This window comes from Thalassophryne amazonica, chromosome 19 (assembly GCF_902500255.1).
Source record: "Thalassophryne amazonica chromosome 19, fThaAma1.1, whole genome shotgun sequence".
NCBI classification, from domain to species: domain Eukaryota; kingdom Metazoa; phylum Chordata; class Actinopteri; order Batrachoidiformes; family Batrachoididae; genus Thalassophryne; species Thalassophryne amazonica.
Window position 1 is genome coordinate 65,375,295 of NC_047121.1, and position 20,880 is coordinate 65,396,174.

Below are 20,880 nucleotides of genomic sequence, written 5' to 3' on the forward strand. Positions count from 1 at the left end.
CAAATGGGAAAACTGCACCAAATTGGCGAATCCATGTGGACTTCGGTGGCGTTGACGACTCTGAGCTCCTTCCCCTGAATTATATTCTGCTGCGAGTTGTGACCATGGCGGTGAATCCGCAGCAGTTTGAGGTAAAACGTTTGCACCGCAGTGCTAGCTGGGTAGCTAACTGCGGCTAGCATTAGCTTGACTTTGTTCTTGTTCCTCCTCCCTGTTCTGACAGTGAAAAGTAAAAGTGGACTAATACTGCTTCTTTGTTGTCTGTACTCAAATCCTCTTTTAATGTCATGTTTATTGATGTATAGATTTTTTTAAATCAACAAAAAATGCCTATTTGATTATGGTTTATTTTTTTATTATTTAATATTTGTTTTTTCAGGGTATATTCAGTCCAATAGTGATGTGATTCAGTATTGCTGCTTTCATTCATTCATACTTTTAAGATCAGTCAGATAATTGTTTAGTCTGTAATATCAGAAAATATTAAGATGCAATTTTTCAATATCCAGTACAACCTGTTCAGTTTTTGTTGTCATAAATCAGTTGATGCAATTCAGAGGTGTATTTCACAAAAGCTATAGATCTTATTAAATCAGGATTTTACAGTTAACCTGGCTGAATTTAGCAGTAGCTTGCTCTAGACCTTTTTATCAGATTAATTCTGGTGTGTTATGCGTTCTGTCAGCAGACAGCTATCAGAAATCAGTATTCTCCCATACAGTAATGAATGACATTTAATGTTGTATGTAATGTGATTAATTTTCATTAAGCCACACTAAAATGCTAGATATTCTTATTACAATTCAGTGAAATCTTGTTTGTATTTTATCACTGTGACAGTTATCACTAATAATCACTTATGTGGTAGTTATAGCTGTTATATTGTGCACGTGGAAACCACTTTTCTTTTTTCATTTTTTTAACTACTGCAGTTGTTGATGTGATTAGAAATGGGTGATAAAGATGCAAATGTTGCAATTATGTCTCACACACATGCGCGCACACACACATACATTTACATGTGCATATGTATATGTAAAACAAGTCGTAGTCAGTATTGTTGGCTCATTCCTAGTTTAAACCCTAATTGAAGTGTAGTAACAACACTTAAACTGGTTTATATTTGGTTTTAAAATAGTTTAAACCAGATTATTTTGAGGTTAAACAGATGAAAGTCCATGTAAGAAATTTTATTTTTGGTTAATCTCTAACAAAATATGATAAGGTTATTCAGCCACTTTTAAACACACATAAAACGTTTTTGGACTTGCTGTGGAACTGGTTCTAACAGTTTATTTTAAAATAGAAAACAAACAAATCTTCATATTTTAGAAGCTGGATTATGTTAAGAATTTGGAGTTAGTTTTTGATATGGCTTTAATAAATTATCATCAAAATAATTTACATTTCAGGTTCTGTTGACAGAATCTATTAATCATCTATTAGGGTTTTCAGCGTAACAATAATAAGGCACACTGAATAAGGAAAATAATTACATTTGTACACTCCATGAGGTAAGATGTGATCCTCAGTGTTTTGACAGTGGGAAGCCGAGCTTCCTTTAACATTTGTGTTTTCAGTTAAACTGTGGTACCATCAGGGGAAGTGGAAGAGCCATAAATTACATTGGTTCATGAGTACTTGTTTATTTGTTGCAAGTCATATCTTCATTGCAATACTGCACAGTGATATCACACATTCTAGATTTTTACTTATATCGTGCAGGCCTACGTCTTGCAGTGTATCACAGAGACATCACTCCACTGTGGCATCTTCATATTTCTTGCATAGTTGTGAGGAGCATTGTTTGGAATTTAATGTACTAGTCAGTTAATTGTTGAATATTTCTATAATGCACATAATTGTTTGTCTGAGGTGGTCATCCTTACACTTGTATCTCTGTTTATTTGCTCTTCCCAAGGAGCCCTTTAATGCAGATGACTACATTGAAAGGTTGGTATGGAGGACTCCTGGAGGAGGATCCAAAGGAGGGGCTGAGACATTTGACCCCAAAAGGTACTGGAGAGAAGTCATTTAATTTTCAAGTATATATATATATATCACCATTCCCCAATGTGGGTGATTAAAAATGCTTTGTACGCCTTCAAAATCCCAAAATGCTATAATCTTAATTTTAACATGAATTTGTAATGCTATTAGGTGGATATGAAGCTACTTGCCATACATTGTTGGGACTTTGATGTCTTGCATAATAAATTCATTTACTACGTCTAGCATAGATGTTATTGTTTGGTTTGTGTATCTGATTGATTGCAGGATTATTTGAAAGGTTTTGGAACAACCATTATGAAACAGTGGAAGTGTTAATGGTTGTGAGTGGGACTTTTGGTAACAACTCAGACATAGCTTTGGGGCCAGGAGTTAATTATTATATTGCTGAATAATCTAAGAAAGGGTATTTTTGATCATTTTAGTTAATTAATCATAATGTTGCAGGATGGCTATGTGACATATATGAATGGTGCTCACATATGAGGCTAATGTATCCTCTGTACTAGAGACTACCATGCAGCTGTCTTCAGCATTAAACCAAACTGTATATATTCAGAAAGAGAACTGATGGATGGATGATGAGCTACAGTGTTGAAGAAGTAGGCGCTTTGAATGCCTCTCTGGACACTCATAATGACTGTGCCCGTGTCATTTGTCACATGGGATTAAATGAACCTATTTCATGCATATCTACTAACAGCGCATCATATTTGGGCATTTCCATAGCAACGTGGAGCCTTGACATGACTTGATACTCTCTCATGATTGAGTCCCCAATATAAAAAGTACGGTGGTACTAAAAACAGAAAACATCTTTCTGAATGTGCACTGAGTTTGCAGATGTACATCACAGCTTCCAAAATTGTATTTCATTATTAATACATTGATTGTTGGTAAGTCTCTGGAGGTGTCTGTTGTGTCAAGATTAAAAATTTCCAAAACAGAACTATTAATAGTTGTAATTTTTAAGCAGTCACCAGTTCTCTTAATCTTAGATATAATAAGTAACTGAGTTAGTTCATATAGTAAAACTCATCAAAGCTAATGGAGACGAAGAGTTGGGTAAGGGGGGGGGAAACTGGATGTAAATATATTTAAGAAATGTTTTTGCTTGTTATTATGTTTACTCTTGGGTACCAAGCAATTTCATATAAGCAGAAATGTTGTATGTACTGTAGATCTGTCCTTCCTTATCTATTTCTTCCATAAAACTGTCGCCACCACGTCCTTGGGAGTTCTTAGCAAGGAGTCGGAGGCAACATATCTTAGGAGGCCACCGCACTGTGAGTCACCATCCCGGGAACGAGTGTCTATTGGGAAGGGATGGGAGATGTCTTTAAGCTGTAGCCAGTGCTGAGAGAATTAGTGGAGAGATTATAAACTCATCATTTTGGGATGTTTCCTACTCTGTGAAATGTGCTGCTGACTTAGAACATTTGCTTTGCTGTCCTGATGGCACTTAAAATGCAGCTGACGAAGCTGCTAGTTTACAGAGCTTCTTAACTCTGGGGACCCTGTAATTAAACATCCAGCACTATTTCCAAACTATTACTGTTAGGTCAGTGGGACAGATTTAACCTTCACGTCTCCCATAACGCCCTGTTTGCTGCAAATCTCTGTTGTTTTGTGAAGTTCTGGATCTCCAAACCTGTCTTCTCTGCCAGGCTGTTGGAAGAGTTTGAGAAGCACATAGAAGACCTGAAACAACTAGATGAAAGGATCCAGAGGAAGGTGGAGAAGCTTGAGCATCAGTGTCACCGCGAGGCTAAGGAATTTGCTCACAAAGTGCACGACCTTCAGAGAAGCAATCAGGTGAATCGTACGATCAAAGGTCAGTGAAGGCACACGTCCTGAGTGCATTTGGTTTACTTTAATTTCTCGCTCCTCAATTCAGGTGGCCTTCCAGCATTTCCAGGAGCTCGATGACCACATCAGCTATGTAGCAACCAAAGTTTGTCACCTTGGCGATCAACTAGAAGGCGTCAACACACCTCGTCAGAGGGCTGTGGAAGCTCAGCGTCTGATGACCTACTTCAATGAGTTCCTGGATGGAGATCTGCGCAGTGATGTTTTCCATAACCCCGAAAGGGTGAGTCTGCAGAACATGTGCCTTCCATTCACTTCACTGGGGGGGCGTGCACAACCATTGATGAGCCTCCCTGCTGCAGTATTGCTGGAGGTGAGAATGAACAGGATTATGAGGTAAAGCATCCACATTAATTTGTCACATTTATCCCTTTAGTTGGATCCCTCAGCTAATTTAGATTATTAAAGTGTCATTTGGTGTCTGACAATAGCTGGCTGATTGACTAACATGGATGTCAACATGCTCACATCAACCCTAATTGCATTTAGAGCAGGTTGTCTAGGAGCGAGAATTTTCCACCAGTGGTTGGTCGTTGGCTTTGTTGCGTAAAAAGCTTGTGGCATGATGGGACGTGTAAGGGCGGTGGTAACATGCAGGCGTGTAAATGAAACACACGCGTGACCTTTAGTTCCTACCTACACTCAGACTTTGTTGATGCTCGATGAGTGAGCACTGTAAAGGTTTGCGACAGCAGCGGGCTTGAGCTGCTTTACGGTAGTTCCTGTTCGTGGGGACCATCGTTAGCGGATGCAGAGCAACGAGTGCAGGTCTGGGGGGTCAATCCCCACAGGCGATCGCTCAAGATGGGACTCGGTTTCTGGAGAGACACGCGGAAATATCTGGCCAGATTCCTTTTTCTTGAGCATACCTCTAGACGAGGAGGAAAGAGGAAAGCTGCAAGTGAATAGCTGAAGGGGGATGGCTTTGCTAATCCTTCTGAAAGGGAGGGCTGGGCCGCCAGCGTGGAGACAAGTGCTGCTAAACCCTGACTGCAGGGAGACGGCTACATTACTTACATGGGATTTAGCTAATCTTAGCTGGGGGACTGATACTTAGAAAACCTTCGCTGAGCAGAAAGGCTGGATCCTCCTCACGGGAGCAGAGTAATGATGTTAGCTGAGGCAGGCATCTGCGGGAACAGAGGAGTTGCGGACGGCGGGCCTTTCGTAGGTCTGAAGCTTTTTTCAGCCAGTGTGTATGTCAGGAGTGGAGGGGAGGGAGGTGTTCTCGACAGGGGCCCCTTTTTGAGACAGATATCCCTGGCCGGACAGATTATTGAAGGCGATTTAGACTCCTGCGGGATTACAGTCCATTCAGAAAAGGCTTGCCAATAAAGAGTTGGATATGCCGCTAAGTCAGTACTGCTGCTGCCGGTGCTCAGGTGAGCGCAGCTTGTCTGTTATCAGCAACCTGTTCAACATGAGGAGGAGGAGGGCTGCTCTAAGATGTTGATCCCCCAAGTCCCCTGCCGGCCTGTCCACTTCCTGTGTGGATGACCACCTTGCTCCCCCTACCCCATCATCTTTCTCTTACTCCCTCTTTTCTTCACTCTCTCCCCTTCAGATTAAGGAGGCTGCTGATATCATTCAAAAGCTGCATCTCATTGCCCAGGAGCTGCCGTTCGACAGGTGAGTCAGGCGTCCTAGAGGCAGCTTTAGACAAGAGCGCTGTCAAACACGAGGAGGTGGTGTATTAGTGATGCTGTATGTTCCTCTCGGGGTTAAGCTCACCACATATAAAGAGAATTCTGTAGTATAATGAGAGTTTGTGGAAATAAAACTGACATATATTTAAAATGTGGGGGTAATATTTTGTAATTACCTTGTTAATGGTTGTTAAATCTGTTTTTCTGTGACAGATTTGCAGATGTCAAGGCAAAAATTGCAAGTGAGTGTGCAGAGTAGTTCATTCTGAAGGCAAACAAAGTAAACCACAAATTGTAATGTGTGTATTTCTTTGTATTTTATCTGCTTTTCCTCTCAAGGCAAGTACCATGATTTGGAGCGGCAGTTAATCCAAGAGTTCACCGCTGCCCAACGCAGGGGTGAAATCGGCCGTATGCGGGAAGTGGCGGCAGTTCTACTACATTTCAAGGTGACCTCTCATCTGTCATTACGTTGTCGCCCTGAGTGTCGTGTTTTCTGCAGTCCCTCTCCTGGTGCTGATGGAAAATTGTTTTGTTTAAAAGGGTTATGCGCACTGTGTGGACGTCTACATCAAGCAGTGTCAGGAGGTGAGTACATAAATGTTCTGTAAGGGCCATTGATATCTCCAGATTTAGTGTTTATCCTTTTTTCTCCTGCTCATCTTGCAAATTTTGATGCAGACATGTCTGCATTTCATTGAAAATTGTGTTGATGTTACAGGGTTCCTATTATAAACATTTATACCGAATAATATAAATCACCAGGTGTCTCGAAAACGGGCAGGAAATTTCTTGTCCAAACAATAGCCTTCTGCCCCAAATAAAGCAAAAAAAATACCCCACTGTCCCAAATAAACCAGAAATACCCCACTGCTCCAAATGAAGCCCAAAGTACCCCATTGACCCAAATAAAGCCTAAAGTAGCCCACTGCTCTACATGAAGCCAAAAATAACCCTTTGACCCAAATGAAACAAAAGTACTCTTCTGCCCCAAATGAAGTCAAAAATACCACAGTGTTGCAAAAATACCGCCACAGTGGTGTAGGTTGTGATGTAACTCAACCCCCACCCCATTCTCAAGTTTCAAACAAACCTTATTCTGTGCCTGCTGCTTTAATTGGTAAGCTTGCCACTCCTTCTCTCTGTGCCTTCTAATCAAACAGTTTATTAAAATAAAAATAAAAAATCCAACTCTACATTAATTGTTAAAATGCTGTGATTGCTGAAATTGTGCATAATGAAACTTTTTTTCTGTTGCATCACCACTTCTGCAGCTTCATGCTGGACTGGTGTCATGTACTGAGATGACCCGCGTACCAGATTTGTAAACTCGGCATTTGCGCATACGTGAAAAATAGGAGTTTGTTCTGTACAGAGTTTAACCTTTCTGTGTGCAGACCAAAATCAGGTATACAGGTGTATTTTTCTCCATAAATTGAAACCAGCCCTGTTTTTCCACACACAGAAAGGGTACAGAACACACTCCCCATTTTTTGAGCATGCACACAAAGTGAATTTACAAAGGACTTTTTTGGGTGGTGGTGGGGGGAGACAGTTTGACAAAAAGCATACAGGAATGTTAAGCCGAGATTTCATCTGTTTTCTTGTATGAAAGTCCTCGGTTCCACTCCACAAAGCTGTGCTTGGTGATGTAACAGACAAAAGTTCTACTATGCACAGTTTCTGTGAGTTCTGTGAGTTTCTCAGAGTTGCTATGGGTGTCTTGGTGGCTTCCCTCGCTAGTCTCCTTCTTGCACAGCCACTCAGTTTTTGAGAACTGCCTACACCAGACAGATTTACATACATGTATTGCTTAATGCTTGCTGTAACTGAAATCCAACACATCCAAGACATGTTCATGCATCTATCCACTGACTTGTCTAAAGAAAATTACTTGTGAACATGTTGAAATAATACATACTAACACGTTGTCCGTGGGGATCCACGGGTTGTAGATTGGGTAGTGTTTATAAAATAGGTAGCTGACATTTTTCAAGGGTGGTAAGACATTATGCAAAGTTTCTATAACGATTTAAACTGAAAGTGCAGGAAATTAAAATGAGAATGTTTTATGAATAATTTTGTTTAGTTGTCGTGTTTTACAGCTGGCAAGGTTGAGATATTTCCTTTTTTTCAGAGCCTGTCTGGTTATCAGGGACTGATTAATGGTTCGCTGTAGTTACCTAATATCCCTAATTTCTCCAAAAATATTAGTCCCATGAACGTTCCATTTTCACGGCGTTCATCCTTGACCCAAAATACATAAGCATACCAAACGGAAAATGTCAGCTCTCCCCAGTTTGTCCATGATTGAAGTTACATACACACGTACACAGAGGTCACTTTGCTTTTAATATATAGATATTTAGAATAGTTAGTTTTTCCAATTACTTATGGGCCCTGAAAATGAAGGTACTGTGCGAAATAACGCTGTAATTCCTAAATAGTTGATCTGATACTGTTGTTCAGTCCCTTGAATTAAAGCTCAATGTCTGCACTGCAAGCACATCATGATAGTTTCACTTCATCTCCATTGCAGTGGTGTTGTAAAATTACAAAAACCCTGTAACTGTCTAAATACTTGACTGTAAAACACTTTTATGTCTAGAAGGTTCTTTGCACATTTTTCTGTGAATTCTCGAGAAAAATAATTTCCAGTACACCCTGTGGCACGTTACAGCTGTCGAGTGTAAGTGTAAGTTTGATGGTTTCCTTAGGGCGCCTACATGAGGAATGATGTGTTTGAGGACACTGCAATCCTCTGCCAAAAGGTCAACATACAGGTGGGCGAGGTCTTCAGCAGCCCAGAAACCGTTATGACCAAACTCATCCAGAATATCTTTGAGAACAAACTACAGGTATTTTTTATTTATTTATTTTTTTACAGCTTCTTCTTGTTTGCTTTGCTCTTCAGATTTCAGCAGTCTGTCATGTTGTGTTTGACTGGATTTCTGCCTGCAGGCCCACGTTCGAGAAAAACTGGATGGGACTCGACACTCTGATGTGGAACAGTACCTTAAGAACCTCTACGACCTTTACACAAAGTAATAAATTGGTTTGCTCTTTTCGTGTACTCTTATTTCACACAGCAATCTTTAATTTAATTAATTAATTTGTGCTTTTGCAGGACCACAGCACTGGCTGGCAAACTGACTGAGTTTAACTTGGGTTCTGACAAGCACACTTTCTTGTCCAAGTTGATAAAGACCATTTTTTCCTCATACCTGGAAAGTTACATTGACATGGAGAGAGAATACCTTCGCACTCGAGGTGCAATGATCCTACAGCGTTACTATGACTCCAAGAATCACCAGAAACGCTCCATTGGTACTGGCAGGTAAGATGATAGACCTCACTTTGTTTCCACATTAGCATGGCTTTTTATTGACGTGTATCTGTGTCCTTCTGCAGTATCCAAGATCTGAAGGAGCGCATCAGACAGCGCACCAACCTTCCCCTAGGTCCCTGCATTGACACCCATGGGGAGACGTTCCTGTCACCAGAGCTGGTGGTCAACCTGTTACAGGAGACACGCCATGCTTTTGAACGATGTCACAAGGTGAACCTCCAGCAGATTGTGGGGAATGTAGTGTATCTCTGTTTTCACAGAAATGTGCTGAAATGAACACACTGCACTTGTCAATTTGTGTGTGTTTGGGGTGGCTCAGCTTTCAGATCCATCTGACCTGCCGAAGAACGCCTTCTCAATCTTCCTGCTACTGGTTGACCACCTGTGTGTGGATCACATCGATTACGCGCTAGAGATCGGACTCTCAGGTACACCCAGCTTCTATAGCCATAACCTCTTATTTTTGTGTGTATGTGTATTACACTCACATTATATTAAGTAAACCCACACACACAGCTGTGATGGATCATTTTGAAAGGACACAAAAAGAAGTCTTTTGCTTTTGTGAGGTCGAAAGGTCAAAGTGATTTTCATCATTATTCATATGATGATGTAGCCTAGTTTTACTAAGACGAAAACTGAGCGTTTAACTTCTTCAGGAACATTTTCAGCTGCTTTTCTTGCAGTTACAAAATAAAGTTCCGCAACACTGAACATCACACAACAAACATCAGCAGTGCTTCTTTGCAGCTTACAGTGATTTTTGCAAAGCGTTCAGTTCAGTTGATCGGGCTGCTCTCTGGGCTATTCTGACTGTTCTCAAGATTCCCTAGAAGTTGCTGAATATCATAGCCAGCCTATACAGCAATACAGACTTGACTAATCAGATGTGGCGACAGCAGGTAGCTATGGAAACAATACAGTGCACCTGACCTCCAGGATCAATGATTAATGCATCTTCAAAATAGTTGGAGATTAATTTAATGGTCAAATTATAATTAACTGTTGTAGCTCTCATGTCATCAGCTTTTTTTTCCAACAGCTGGTGATTTTTAAAAGAATGTTGAAGTGTAAGTTATCTTTATTGAAACATGTATCTGCAGCATCTTCATCATATTTTCACACAGCTACAGTGGAAGTAATCCTGTCTGTCCATGTTCTTGATTCTTGAGCTCCATCCTGCATCATCTAAATACTGCCGTTCCCATAATTTATTTGCACCCTTTTTGTTTGTGTGTTTGTTTGTTTGTTTGTTTTTGTTCTGCAGCTATCCCCTCATCAGATGCTAAGAACGCCAACCTGTACTTTCTGGATGTGGTTCAGCAGGCAAACTCAATTTTCCACTTATTTGACAAACAGTTCAATGACCATCTCATGCCACTTATAAGGTCAGTAAAGGTCAAAAATTTAATATGTGTCCTGTAACCAGTACGTGTGTGTTTAAATGAAGGGCAAACGTTTTAATTGATAGTATCGTTCTTTCACATGTGCCTTCAGCTCGTCTCCAAAGTTGGCCGAGTGTCTGCACAAGAAGAAGGAGGTGATTGAGCAAATGGAAGTAAAACTGGACACAGGAATTGACAGGTGCGGTTTTTTTTTTTGTTTTGTTTTTTTTTCTGTCCCTGAGAATAAATAATAACTTTAATTGTGCACAAAGAAAAAGACACTTTTTTTTCCGGCCACACAGAACATTAAACTGTATGGTGGGTCAAATGAAGCACATTTTGACAACAGAGCAGAAGAAGACTGATTTCAGGCCCGAGGATGAGAACAACGTCATGATCCAGTACACCACGGTAAGAACTGTAAGGCATCTGTCACAGTTTCCCCTGCAAAACAAAAGATCAGTTTGTTGTTCTTAGATTAAACTCAAGATAATAAACACGTACACAGTCAGCGATTATTCATTTTTTTCCAATTCTTACTTCCCTTCACCTCTCACTGCCGCAGGCCTGCTCCAAGGTATGTTCCTACATCAGTCGACAGGTGGAGCACGTGCGGAAGTCCATGGACGGGAAGAATGTGGACACAGTGCTGACGGAGCTGGGTGTCCGTTTCCACCGGCTCATCCATGAGCACCTACAGCAGTACAGTTACAGCTCAATGGGAGGCATGCTGGCCATCTGCGATGTGGCTGAGTACCGACGATGCGCCAAGGACTTCAAGGTGAGCGGGGCGTGTTTAGGTCCAGGTCACGCTGGTCACAGGCCAGAACCACACTCTTGTGGTTTCTTTTTTCTTCCCTCTGACTATCTGGTGCATTCTCTAATCCTTTAATTTCACCCTCTGAATACACAACACAGGCTGCAGGAGTATGAGTATTTGAATTTATCAAGAAGTGTAGAAGAGAATATCACTCAGATCTTGTATTTTCTAAAGCTTTGGCTCTATTAGGTTTTGCAGAGTTTCTGGTTCAACTTAGGCTGAAACGTTTTACAGTGTTTGTGATAATCAGTTCATTAGTAACTGATTCAGAGATCAAGTTGAGGAGTGTGTGAACCCAGTTGCATGTTCCCACATCCTGAAGAGTATGTGACATTTAGCACCACACCAGTCTCCATCCTCATGTGGTTTCAAAGTGGGTGAATGGTTTTTACAGTGCCTGGAGGTGCCATCCTTGTTGGCAGATATACCTTCTATAGATCCTCACTGACTGAAAGCCAGTTTGTGACCTGAACAAAGGAGGGGGACATCACCTGACTGCTCCTTGTCTGTGCAGACTACAAGTCAAGAACAAATGGGTTTTCAAGACATGTAGTGGAGAGATTGCACACTTTTGGTTGTATGATAGATCTACGAGGTCTGTTAGAAAAGTATCCGACCTTTTTATTTTTTGCAAAAACCATATGGATTTGAATCACGTGTGATTGCATCAGCCAAGCTTGAACCATCGTGCACATGCGTGAGTTTTATCACACTTGTCATTCACCTGTGAGCAGTGGTCCACCCCTCTCGTCGGATTTTTATTGCGAATAAATGTCTGTTACAGGAGTTTTTTTCATGGAAAGAGAAGCGGAGGGATGCGCCACGGAGCCGCTCATGGCGCGGGACAAAACCACCTCCGTGTTGGTCTCACAGGGCGGCTTTGAGATGGCTTTCGGTGGCTTTTCAGTTGTGTGACTATCCGAGAAATTGTGCATGAGCTGGACATGCCAGAACATGTCCTGTGAGGCTTCGTCACGGTGTTGCTTTGCGCCATGCAGCTCCACCGCGACGCACAGAATTCCTCTGCTCCTCTTTCCATGACAAAAACTACTGTAACAGTGGAATGTGCCGTTCATTTCTAAACTGGACGCTGTGTTGATCCGGGACGTCGTCTGACTTCCACAGGAATTGCGGAAGACATGGACATCTGCAGTTTTTCGCCACATTGAGACAGACGTGCGGAGGAATTCTGCGCATCGCATGTCTAGTGGATTTTTATTTTATTTTAGCACTGTTGTCGTGCGTTACCTGTGCTGCTCCACAGCCTGTCTAGTGTCGGATTCCCTGTTTGGGAATCCGCTAGCTTAGCGTAGCTACTAGCTCTTAGCCGTTTTAGCATGGCGGCTTCTCCTGTCTCTCCCGTACTTTTCTGCTCTGGGTGTGAAATGTGTAGTTATTCCTCGGCCTCTTTTAGCAGTAACGGTACTTGTAATAAGTGCAGCTTATTCGTAGCTTTGGAGGCCAGGCTGGGCGAATTGGAGGCTCGGCTCCGCACCGTGGAAAATTCTACAGCTAGCCAGGCCCCTGTAGTTGGTGCGGACCAAGGTAGCTTAGCCGCCGTTAGTTCCCCCCTGGCAGACCCCGTGCAGTCGGGAAGGCAGGCTGACTGGGTGACTGTGAGGAGGAAGCGTAGCCCTAAACAGAAGCCCCGTGTACACCGTCAACCCGTTCACATCTCTAACCGTTTTTCCCCACTCGACGATACACTCGCCGAGGATCAAACTCTGGTTATTGGCGACTCTGTTTTGAGAAATGTGAAGTTAGCGACACCAGCAACCATTGTCAATTGTCTTCCGGGGGCCAGAGCAGGCGACATCGAAGGACATTTGAAATTGCTGGCTAAGGCTAAGCGTAAATTTGGTAAGATTGTAATTCACGTCGGCAGTAATGACACTCGGTTACGCCAATCGGAGGTCACTAAAATTAACATTGAATCGGTGTGTAACTTTGCAAAAACAATGTCGGACTCTGTTGTTTTCTCTGGGCCCCTCCCCAATCAGACCGGGAGTGACATGTTTAGCCGCATGTTCTCCTTGAATTGCTGGCTGTCTGAGTGGTGTCCAAAAAATGAGGTGGGCTTCATTGATAATTGGCAAAGCTTCTGGGGAAAACCTGGTCTTGTTAGGAGAGACGGCATCCATCCCACTTTAGAGGGAGCAGCTCTCATTTCTAGAAATCTGGCCAATTTTTTGGGATCCTCCAAACTGTGACTGTCTAGCGTTGGGACCAGGAGGCAGAGCTGTGGTCTTATACACCTCTCTGCAGCTTCTCTCCCCCTGCCATCCCCTTATTACCCCATCCCCGTAGAGACGGTGCCTGCTCCCAGACCACCAATAACTAGCAAAAATCTATTTAAGCATAAAAATTCAAAAGAAAAAATAATATAGCACCTTCAATTGCACCACAGACTAAAACAGTTAAATGTGGTCTATTAAACATTAGGTCTCTTTCTTCTAAGTCCCTGTTGGTAAATGATATAATAATTGATCAACGTATTGATTTATTCTGCCTAACAGAAACTTGGTTACAGCAGGATGAATATGTTAGTTTAAATGAGTCAACACCCCCGAGTCACACTAACTGTCAGAATGCTCGTAGCACGGGCCGGGGCGGAGGATTAGCAGCAATCTTCCATTCCAGCTTATTAATTAATCAAAAACCTAGACAGAGCTTTAATTCATTTGAAAGCTTGTCTCTTAGTCTTGTCCATCCAAATTGGAAGTCCCAAAAACCAGTTTTATTTGTTATTATCTATCGTCCACCTGGTCGTTACTGTGAGTTTCTCTGTGAATTTTCAGACCTTTTGTCTGACTTAGTGCTTAGCTCAGATAAGATAATTATAGTGGGCGATTTTAACATCCACACAGATGCTGAGAATGACAGCCTCAACACTGCATTTAATCTATTATTAGACTCTATCGGCTTTGCTCAAAAAGTAAATGAGTCCACCCACCACTTTAATCATATGTTAGATCTTGTTCTGACTTATGGTATGGAAATAGAAGACTTAACAGTATTCCCTGAAAACTCCCTTTTGTCTGATCATTTTTTAATAACATTTACATTTACCCTGATGGACTACCCTGCAGTGGGGAATAAGTTTCATTACACTAGAAGTCTTTCAGAAAGCGCTGTAACTAGGTTTAAGGATATGATTCCTTCTTTATGTTCTCTAATGTCATATACCAACACAGAGCAGAGTAGCTACCTAAACTCTGTAAGGGAGTTAGAGTATCTTGTCAATAGTTTTACATCCTCATTGAAGACAACTTTGGATGCTGTAGCTCCTCTGAAAAAGAGAGCTTTAAATCAGAAGTGTCTGACTCCGTGGTATAACTCACAAACTCGTAGCTTAAAGCAGATAACCCGTAAGTTGGAGAGGAAATGGCGTCTCACTAATTTAGAAGATCTTCACTTAGCCTGGAAAAAGAGTTTGTTGCTCTATAAGAAAGCCCTTCGTGAAGCTAGGACATCTTTCTACTCATCACTAATTGAAGAAAATAAGAACAACCCCAGGTTTCTTTTCAGCACTGTAGCCAGGCTGACAAAGAGTCAGAGCTCTATTGAGCTGAGTATTCCATTAACTTTAACTAGTAATGACTTCATGACTTTCTTTGCTAACAAAATTTTGACTATTAGAGAAAAAATTACTCATAACCATCCCAAAGATGTATCGTTATCTTTGGCTGCTTTCAGTGATGCCGGTATTTGGTTAGACTCTTTCTCTCCGATTGTTCTGTCTGAGTTATTTTCATTAGTTACTTCATCCAAACCATCAACATGCTTATTAGACCCCATTCCTGCCAGGCTGCTCAAGGAAGTCCTACCATTATTTAATGCTTCAATCTTAAATATGATCAATCTATCTTTGTTAGTTGGTTATGTACCACAGGCCTTTAAGGTGGCAGTAATTAAACCATTACTTAAAAAGCCATCACTTGACCCAGCTATCTTAGCTAATTATAGGCCAATCTCCAACCTTCCTTTTCTCTCAAAGATTCTTGAGAGGGTAGTTGTAAAACAGCTAACTGATCACCTGCAGAGGAATGGTCTATTTGAAGAGTTTCAGTCAGGTTTTAGAATTCATCATAGTACAGAAACAGCATTAGTGAAGGTTACAAATGATCTTCTTATGGCTTCGGACAGTGGACTTATCTCTGTGCTTGTTCTGTTGGACCTCAGTGCTGCTTTTGATACTGTTGACCATAAAATTTTATTACAGAGATTAGAGCATGTCATAGGTATTAAAGGCATTGCGCTGCAGTGGTTTGAATCATATTTGTCTAATAGATTACAGTTTGTTCATGTAAATGGGGAATCTTCTTCACAGACTAAAGTTAATTATGGAGTTCCACAAGGTTCTGTGCTAGGACCAATTTTATTCACTTTATACATGCTTCCCTTGGGCAGCATTATTAGACGGTATTGCTTAAATTTTCATTGTTACGCAGATGATACCCAGCTTTATCTATCCATGAAGCCAGAGGATACACACCAATTAGCTAAACTGCAGGATTGTCTTACAGACATAAAGACATGGATGACCTCTAATTTCCTGCTTTTAAACTCAGATAAAACTGAAGTTATTGTACTTGGCCCCACAAATCTTAGAAGCATGGTGTCTAACCAGATCGTTACTCTGGATGGCATTTCCCTGATCTCTAGTAATACTGTGAGAAATCTTGGAGTTATTTTTGATCAGGATATGTCATTCAAAGCGCATATTAAACAAATATGTAGGACTGCCTTTTTGCATTTACGCAATATCTCTAAAATCAGAAAGGTCTTGTCTCAGAGTGATGCTGAAAAACTAATTCATGCATTTATTTCCTCTAGGCTGGACTATTGTAATTCATTATTATCAGGTTGTCCTAAAAGTTCCCTAAAAAGCCTTCAGTTGGTTCAGAATGCTGCAGCTAGAGTACTGACGGGGACTAGCAGGAGAGAGTATATCTCACCCGTGTTGGCCTCCCTTCATTGGCTTCCTGTTAATGCTAGAATAGAATTTAAAATTCTTCTTCTTACTTATAAGGTTTTGAATAATCAGGTCCCATCTTATCTTAGGGACCTCGTAGTACCATATTACCCCATTAGAGCGCTTCGCTCTCAGACTGCGGGCTTACTTGTAGTTCCTAGGGTTTGTAAGAGTAGAATGGGAGGCAGAGCCTTCAGCTTTCAGGCTCCTCTCCTGTGGAACCAGCTCCCAATTCAGATCAGGGAGACAGATACCCTCTCTACTTTTAAGATTAGGCTTAAAACTTTCCTTTTCGCTAAGGCTTATAGTTAGGGCTGGATCGGGTGACCCTGGACCATCCCTTGGTTATGTTGCTTTAGACGTAGACTGTGGGGGGGTTCCCATGATGCACTGTTTCTTTCTCTTTTTGCTCCGTATGCATCACTCTGCATTTAATCATTAGTGATCGATCTCTTTTTCCTGGTTCTTTCCCTCAGCCCCAACCAGTCTCAGCAGAAGACTGCCCCTCCCTGAGCCTGGTTCTGCTGGAGGTTTCTTCCTGTTAAAAGGGAGTTTTTCCTTCCCACTGTGGCCAAGTGCTTGCTCATAGGGGGTCGTTTTGACCGTTGGGGTTTTTCATAATTATTGTATGGCCTTGCCTTGCATTGTGGAGCGCCTTGGGGCAACTGTTTGTTGTGATTTGGCGCTATATAAGAAAAAAGTTGATTGATTGATTGATCGCGGTGGAGCCACATGGCGCAAAGCAACGCCGTGACGAAGCCTCACAGGACATGTTCTGGCATGTCCAGCTCATCCACAATTTCTTGGATAGTCACACGACTGAAAAGCCACCGACCGCCGTCTGAAAGCCGTCCTGTGAGACCAACACGGAGGTGCTTTTGTCCCGCGCCATGAGCGGCTCCGTGGCGCATCCCTCCACTTCTCTTTCCATGAAAAAACTCCTGTAACAGTGAAATGTGCTGAAAAAGTCTTGATGTCCACGTCTTCTGCCATTTTTGTGGAAGTCAGACGACGTCCCGGATCAACAAAGCCTTCACGTTGGAAATGATCTGGTTGTTTCAGCGGGGTTTCAGCCTGTCGATCGGTGCTCGCTCTCAGACGCTGTGGGCAGTCTTTAAACCGGCTGGAGCACTCCTTAATCTGTGTAATCCCCATAAAATCGTCCCTGAAAGCCATCTGAATTTTCCGAATGGTGTCCACCTGGAGGTCTCTCACAGTTTCTGGAAAAAATTGATGCAGCAAAGCTCCAAATTGTTCAGACATTTATTCGCAATAAAAATCCGACGAGAGGGGTGGACCAGTGCTCACACAAAGCCTGCTCACAGGCGAATGACGCAACCGACAGGCGTGAAAAAACTCACGCATGCGCACGAAGGTTCAAGCTTGGCTGATGCAATCACACGTGATTCAAATCCATATGGTTTTTGCAAAAAATAAAAAGGTCGGATACTTTTCTAACAGACCTCGTATATCATGATCCAGGGCAGTTTAGTGGGTTGGGAACTGCAACAAACATGCATTTACTTACACCTGGAGGACACCTGTGCTGCATGTTTTCCATGTGTACCTCCTGCAACCGCAGCTGATTAGTCAAGTCTGGTGTTTCCCAGCTCTGGGCTGGTTGGGCACACCTGACTCAGTTAATTATCAGTGGGATGCATGCAGGACAGCAGGGTTAGTGACCCATGCCCTCGACCGTACCTGACCAAAACTAATGGTTTTTGCATCACAGAATAGTTCGTTTCATTATGTCCTTGAAGGACGTAATAAAATCATTGGTGTTTATTTATCTGTTCGCAGGATTACGTCAATACTACTGCACGGATTTTGAAGAAATTTTTACCACAGATAGATATTAGGCCATGGAAGACTCCATTAAATTTTGGAGGTGATCCAGATCTGGATTCTGGATCAGGTTTTCAATTTGTATGCTTCACTTTGTCATATTTTGAGGATTATATCAAAACTACTTAACAGATTTTCACCACACATTGGTGTTAGTGAAATCCTAATCCAGAATCTGGATCAGGATTTCACTTTGTAGAATTTTAAGGATTACGTCAAAACTACTTCACGGATACGACATCACGATGTAAAACCAAGATCAGGAAGATACTGTTTTGTTTCAGCTTGTGACTTAAATATCACATTGCAATATCTTGATCAGTCGGACCATTCTGGATCCGTATGCAGTTATTGCATTGTGTTGTGGAATCTGCATCCAGGTAAAGTCCGGGTCATGATGTGAATCACATATCTGTTATTTTGAGTCCTCATCAATCCTTGGCGGATGTCAGAAATCTCAGATTGTTCTTGTTTTGGCTGATTTTGATCTGATCTATATTGAGGTGAAAGTAAATTTTGACTTGAATCTCTCCCTGCCTCATGATGTCATAAAGACCTCTACAGCCAAACTGTGGAGGTAGCAATCAGATGCAGGCAAAAACAAAGCCCCATCTATCACAAAATGTTCCCCCATCATGTAGCCTGTGTGCATCAGGAACCTGAAAGACGAGTGCATTTTTACAATGTCTCCTTTTCCCACAGGTCCCCCTGGTCTTACAGCTCTTTGACACACTCCACGCCCTTTGTAACCTCCTGGTCGTTGCCCCTGACAACCTCAAGCAGGTGTGTTCAGGAGAACAGCTCACCAATCTGGACCGGAACCTCCTGCACGCTTTCGTCCAGCTAAGAGCCGACTACCGTGCTGCCAGACTGGGCCGACACTTCAGTTAATGAATGATCAAACGCCTTGCTGTCCTCCATCCAAGAACCCTGTCCCTCACACTTGGAGATGATCCCTGCTTCAGAGAATGAATCTGTCCTCAGTAGACGGTATGTCTGGCTCCAGCCTCCCTGAAGTGCGTTGTTGAGGTAAAGGCCGCTGCTCCATTAATGTGGGATGTTTGAATTTTACCCCCTAATTGATTTCTCTGAACTGAAGGCATTAAAATGTCTAATTGCATAAGATTTAGATTTTTTTTTTTTTAAGTACTAATCCATCACCTGTCCACAACATTATCATTAAATGGGCACTTTTTTGTGTGTACGAGTATGTGTTAATATTTGTTTTGTTTTTGATTGTGCCAAAAACTATAAATTCTGCGGATGCACTTGTGCACATGAAAAGACTCTTGGACTGCTGTAAAGGGAGACATCAGGCCCTCCGTCTTACTGTTTAAATGGGAGTGGATTCCCTTCGTGATGAACTGCAGAGGACCCAACGGCCATGGCTCCACCAAGCACGTGACAGGGCTCTGTCTAGTGGAGAGGCATATGACCACCTCGCTAACCTATGACCTCTGACTACAGGAAAGAGGTCAAGAGACCACTACAGACAAGTGCGACGTGAACTATAAACAGGTCTGAGAACCTCTCTGGAGATTTGGGTGGTCCTATTTGGGGTCAGATGACTGTTGCGATGGGTCACTGAGTGTGTCACTGTAATTGCACAAATCAACACTTTGCTCATCCAGCGGCACACACAATCCCGAGCCTAGTCCTGCAGCGTTTCCGGGTCAGGGCACACTGAAAGGATGAATCAAACCGGAGAGGGCTGCTTCACACAGAGCTTATTGGACATTCAGTTAATGTAGTACACACTTAAAAAAAGAAAAGAAAAGATGGCGGATTGTTTCCCTGCCACCTGAAAGTGTGCTGAACAAAGCTGCTCCCACCGCACTGCTGTTGACCTTAATTAGTGACTCAGTAAAATGTGTTTCATTTTATCCCCATCCTTCATAAACACCATCAGTTGTCTCTGTTAATGTCACTTTCAAAGTGAGCCAAACAGTCTTGCTTTCTCTGCGGAGCTCATCAAGTATTCATTGGAATTCTTACCATCAGAGTAAAGTTCTTTCTTAGACTTCAGCAAGTGAGCAGAAGCAGAGGGGATTAGATATCTACAAGCTGATGAATTGTGTGCAGCAGTCATGGACTGCGGAGAGCCGGGGAGATAGAGACGCCTGAGAGCTCAGTTCCAGCTCCGGCTGGTTAGTGTTGTGTAGAAGGTACACATAGTGCTGTGCAAGCTCAAACAACATAATTAATTAGGCTAATATTAATATTATCAATGCCACATAAATTCAATTCTCGCAGCCCTAATCACAACTGGATAGCTTGTAAAAATTATTTTGTTAGGCCCCGATGCAAACAGTGGGTCTTTTCCAAACATTTGAAAACTATTTGTTTTTGCGGCGATTAATGTGCGCAGCACAGGAAGGGGTTGGGGAGCGAGGCCCGGCTGGTGACGATAACCGGTGTGGAGACGGCAGCAGAGGCGCAGGCTCGCCCCTGGGACACCCGGCACAAGCGCATGGAAGAGGGGAGGGGATGTGTTTTTTGGGTGGGTGTTTGAGCAGGTGGAGGGGATTAGTAATACTGTCAACACTGGAGAGCTGGATAAGACTGTCCTCTCATACTCGTCAGTTTGAGCAGCTCTCACGTACACATTCAGACATAAGACGACAGCACATACAGAAACAGGGTCGTCAGGACACAAGGAGACGTGGTTGAGGTTGGACAGTCCAACACTGTTCGTTGCTCCTCGCGCTGAGTCCGTTTCCTCTGTCTTTGACCAGTCAGACTCCATTATCACCCAGTAAGTCTAATATAGGCCCTGAGGCCCATTGGTGTCTGAGTTTATCTGGATTTGTTAGCATGAATCGGATGAGAGTCTACAACTCCCCCTGGGATGGAACGCCAGTCCAACAAAAGTTACTTCCCCTGCCAAAACCACTACACATTTACAGCTGGGTGGACTGGGACAATGCAGATGAAGTCTTTTGTCCAAGGATGTAGGTAGCTCAAGCAGGATTTGAACCCAG

The 20,880-nt window shown here is 42.4% G+C and overlaps 1 protein-coding gene across 1 annotated transcript; it reads left to right on the forward strand.

Annotated features, from left to right (window-relative positions):
• Window positions 1-104: 104 nt before the first annotated feature.
• exoc5 (exocyst complex component 5) lies at window positions 105-19,665 on the forward strand. The gene is made up of 18 exons (XM_034194797.1): window positions 105-131; window positions 1,922-2,016; window positions 3,678-3,825; window positions 3,908-4,102; window positions 5,444-5,508; window positions 5,739-5,767; window positions 5,865-5,974; window positions 6,069-6,113; window positions 8,243-8,383; window positions 8,487-8,569; window positions 8,653-8,862; window positions 8,937-9,084; window positions 9,194-9,302; window positions 10,142-10,262; window positions 10,372-10,458; window positions 10,562-10,670; window positions 10,825-11,040; window positions 18,602-19,665. The coding sequence occupies exons 1-18, from the start codon at window positions 105-107 to the stop codon at window positions 18,788-18,790; spliced, it is 2,127 nt and encodes a 708-aa protein (XP_034050688.1). The 3' UTR covers window positions 18,791-19,665.
• Window positions 19,666-20,880: the final 1,215 nt, after the last annotated feature.

Bases quoted from the DNA above. Each gene is read 5' to 3' on its own strand.
- exoc5 (XM_034194797.1), top strand. From the start codon at position 105: ATGGCGGTGAATCCGCAGCAGTTTGAG. The intron at 4,103-5,443 runs GTGAGTCTGCAG...TCTCCCCTTCAG, and splicing joins TTTTCCATAACCCCGAAAGG to ATTAAGGAGGCTGCTGATAT. The intron at 5,768-5,864 runs GTGAGTGTGCAG...TTTCCTCTCAAG, and splicing joins TGTCAAGGCAAAAATTGCAA to GCAAGTACCATGATTTGGAG.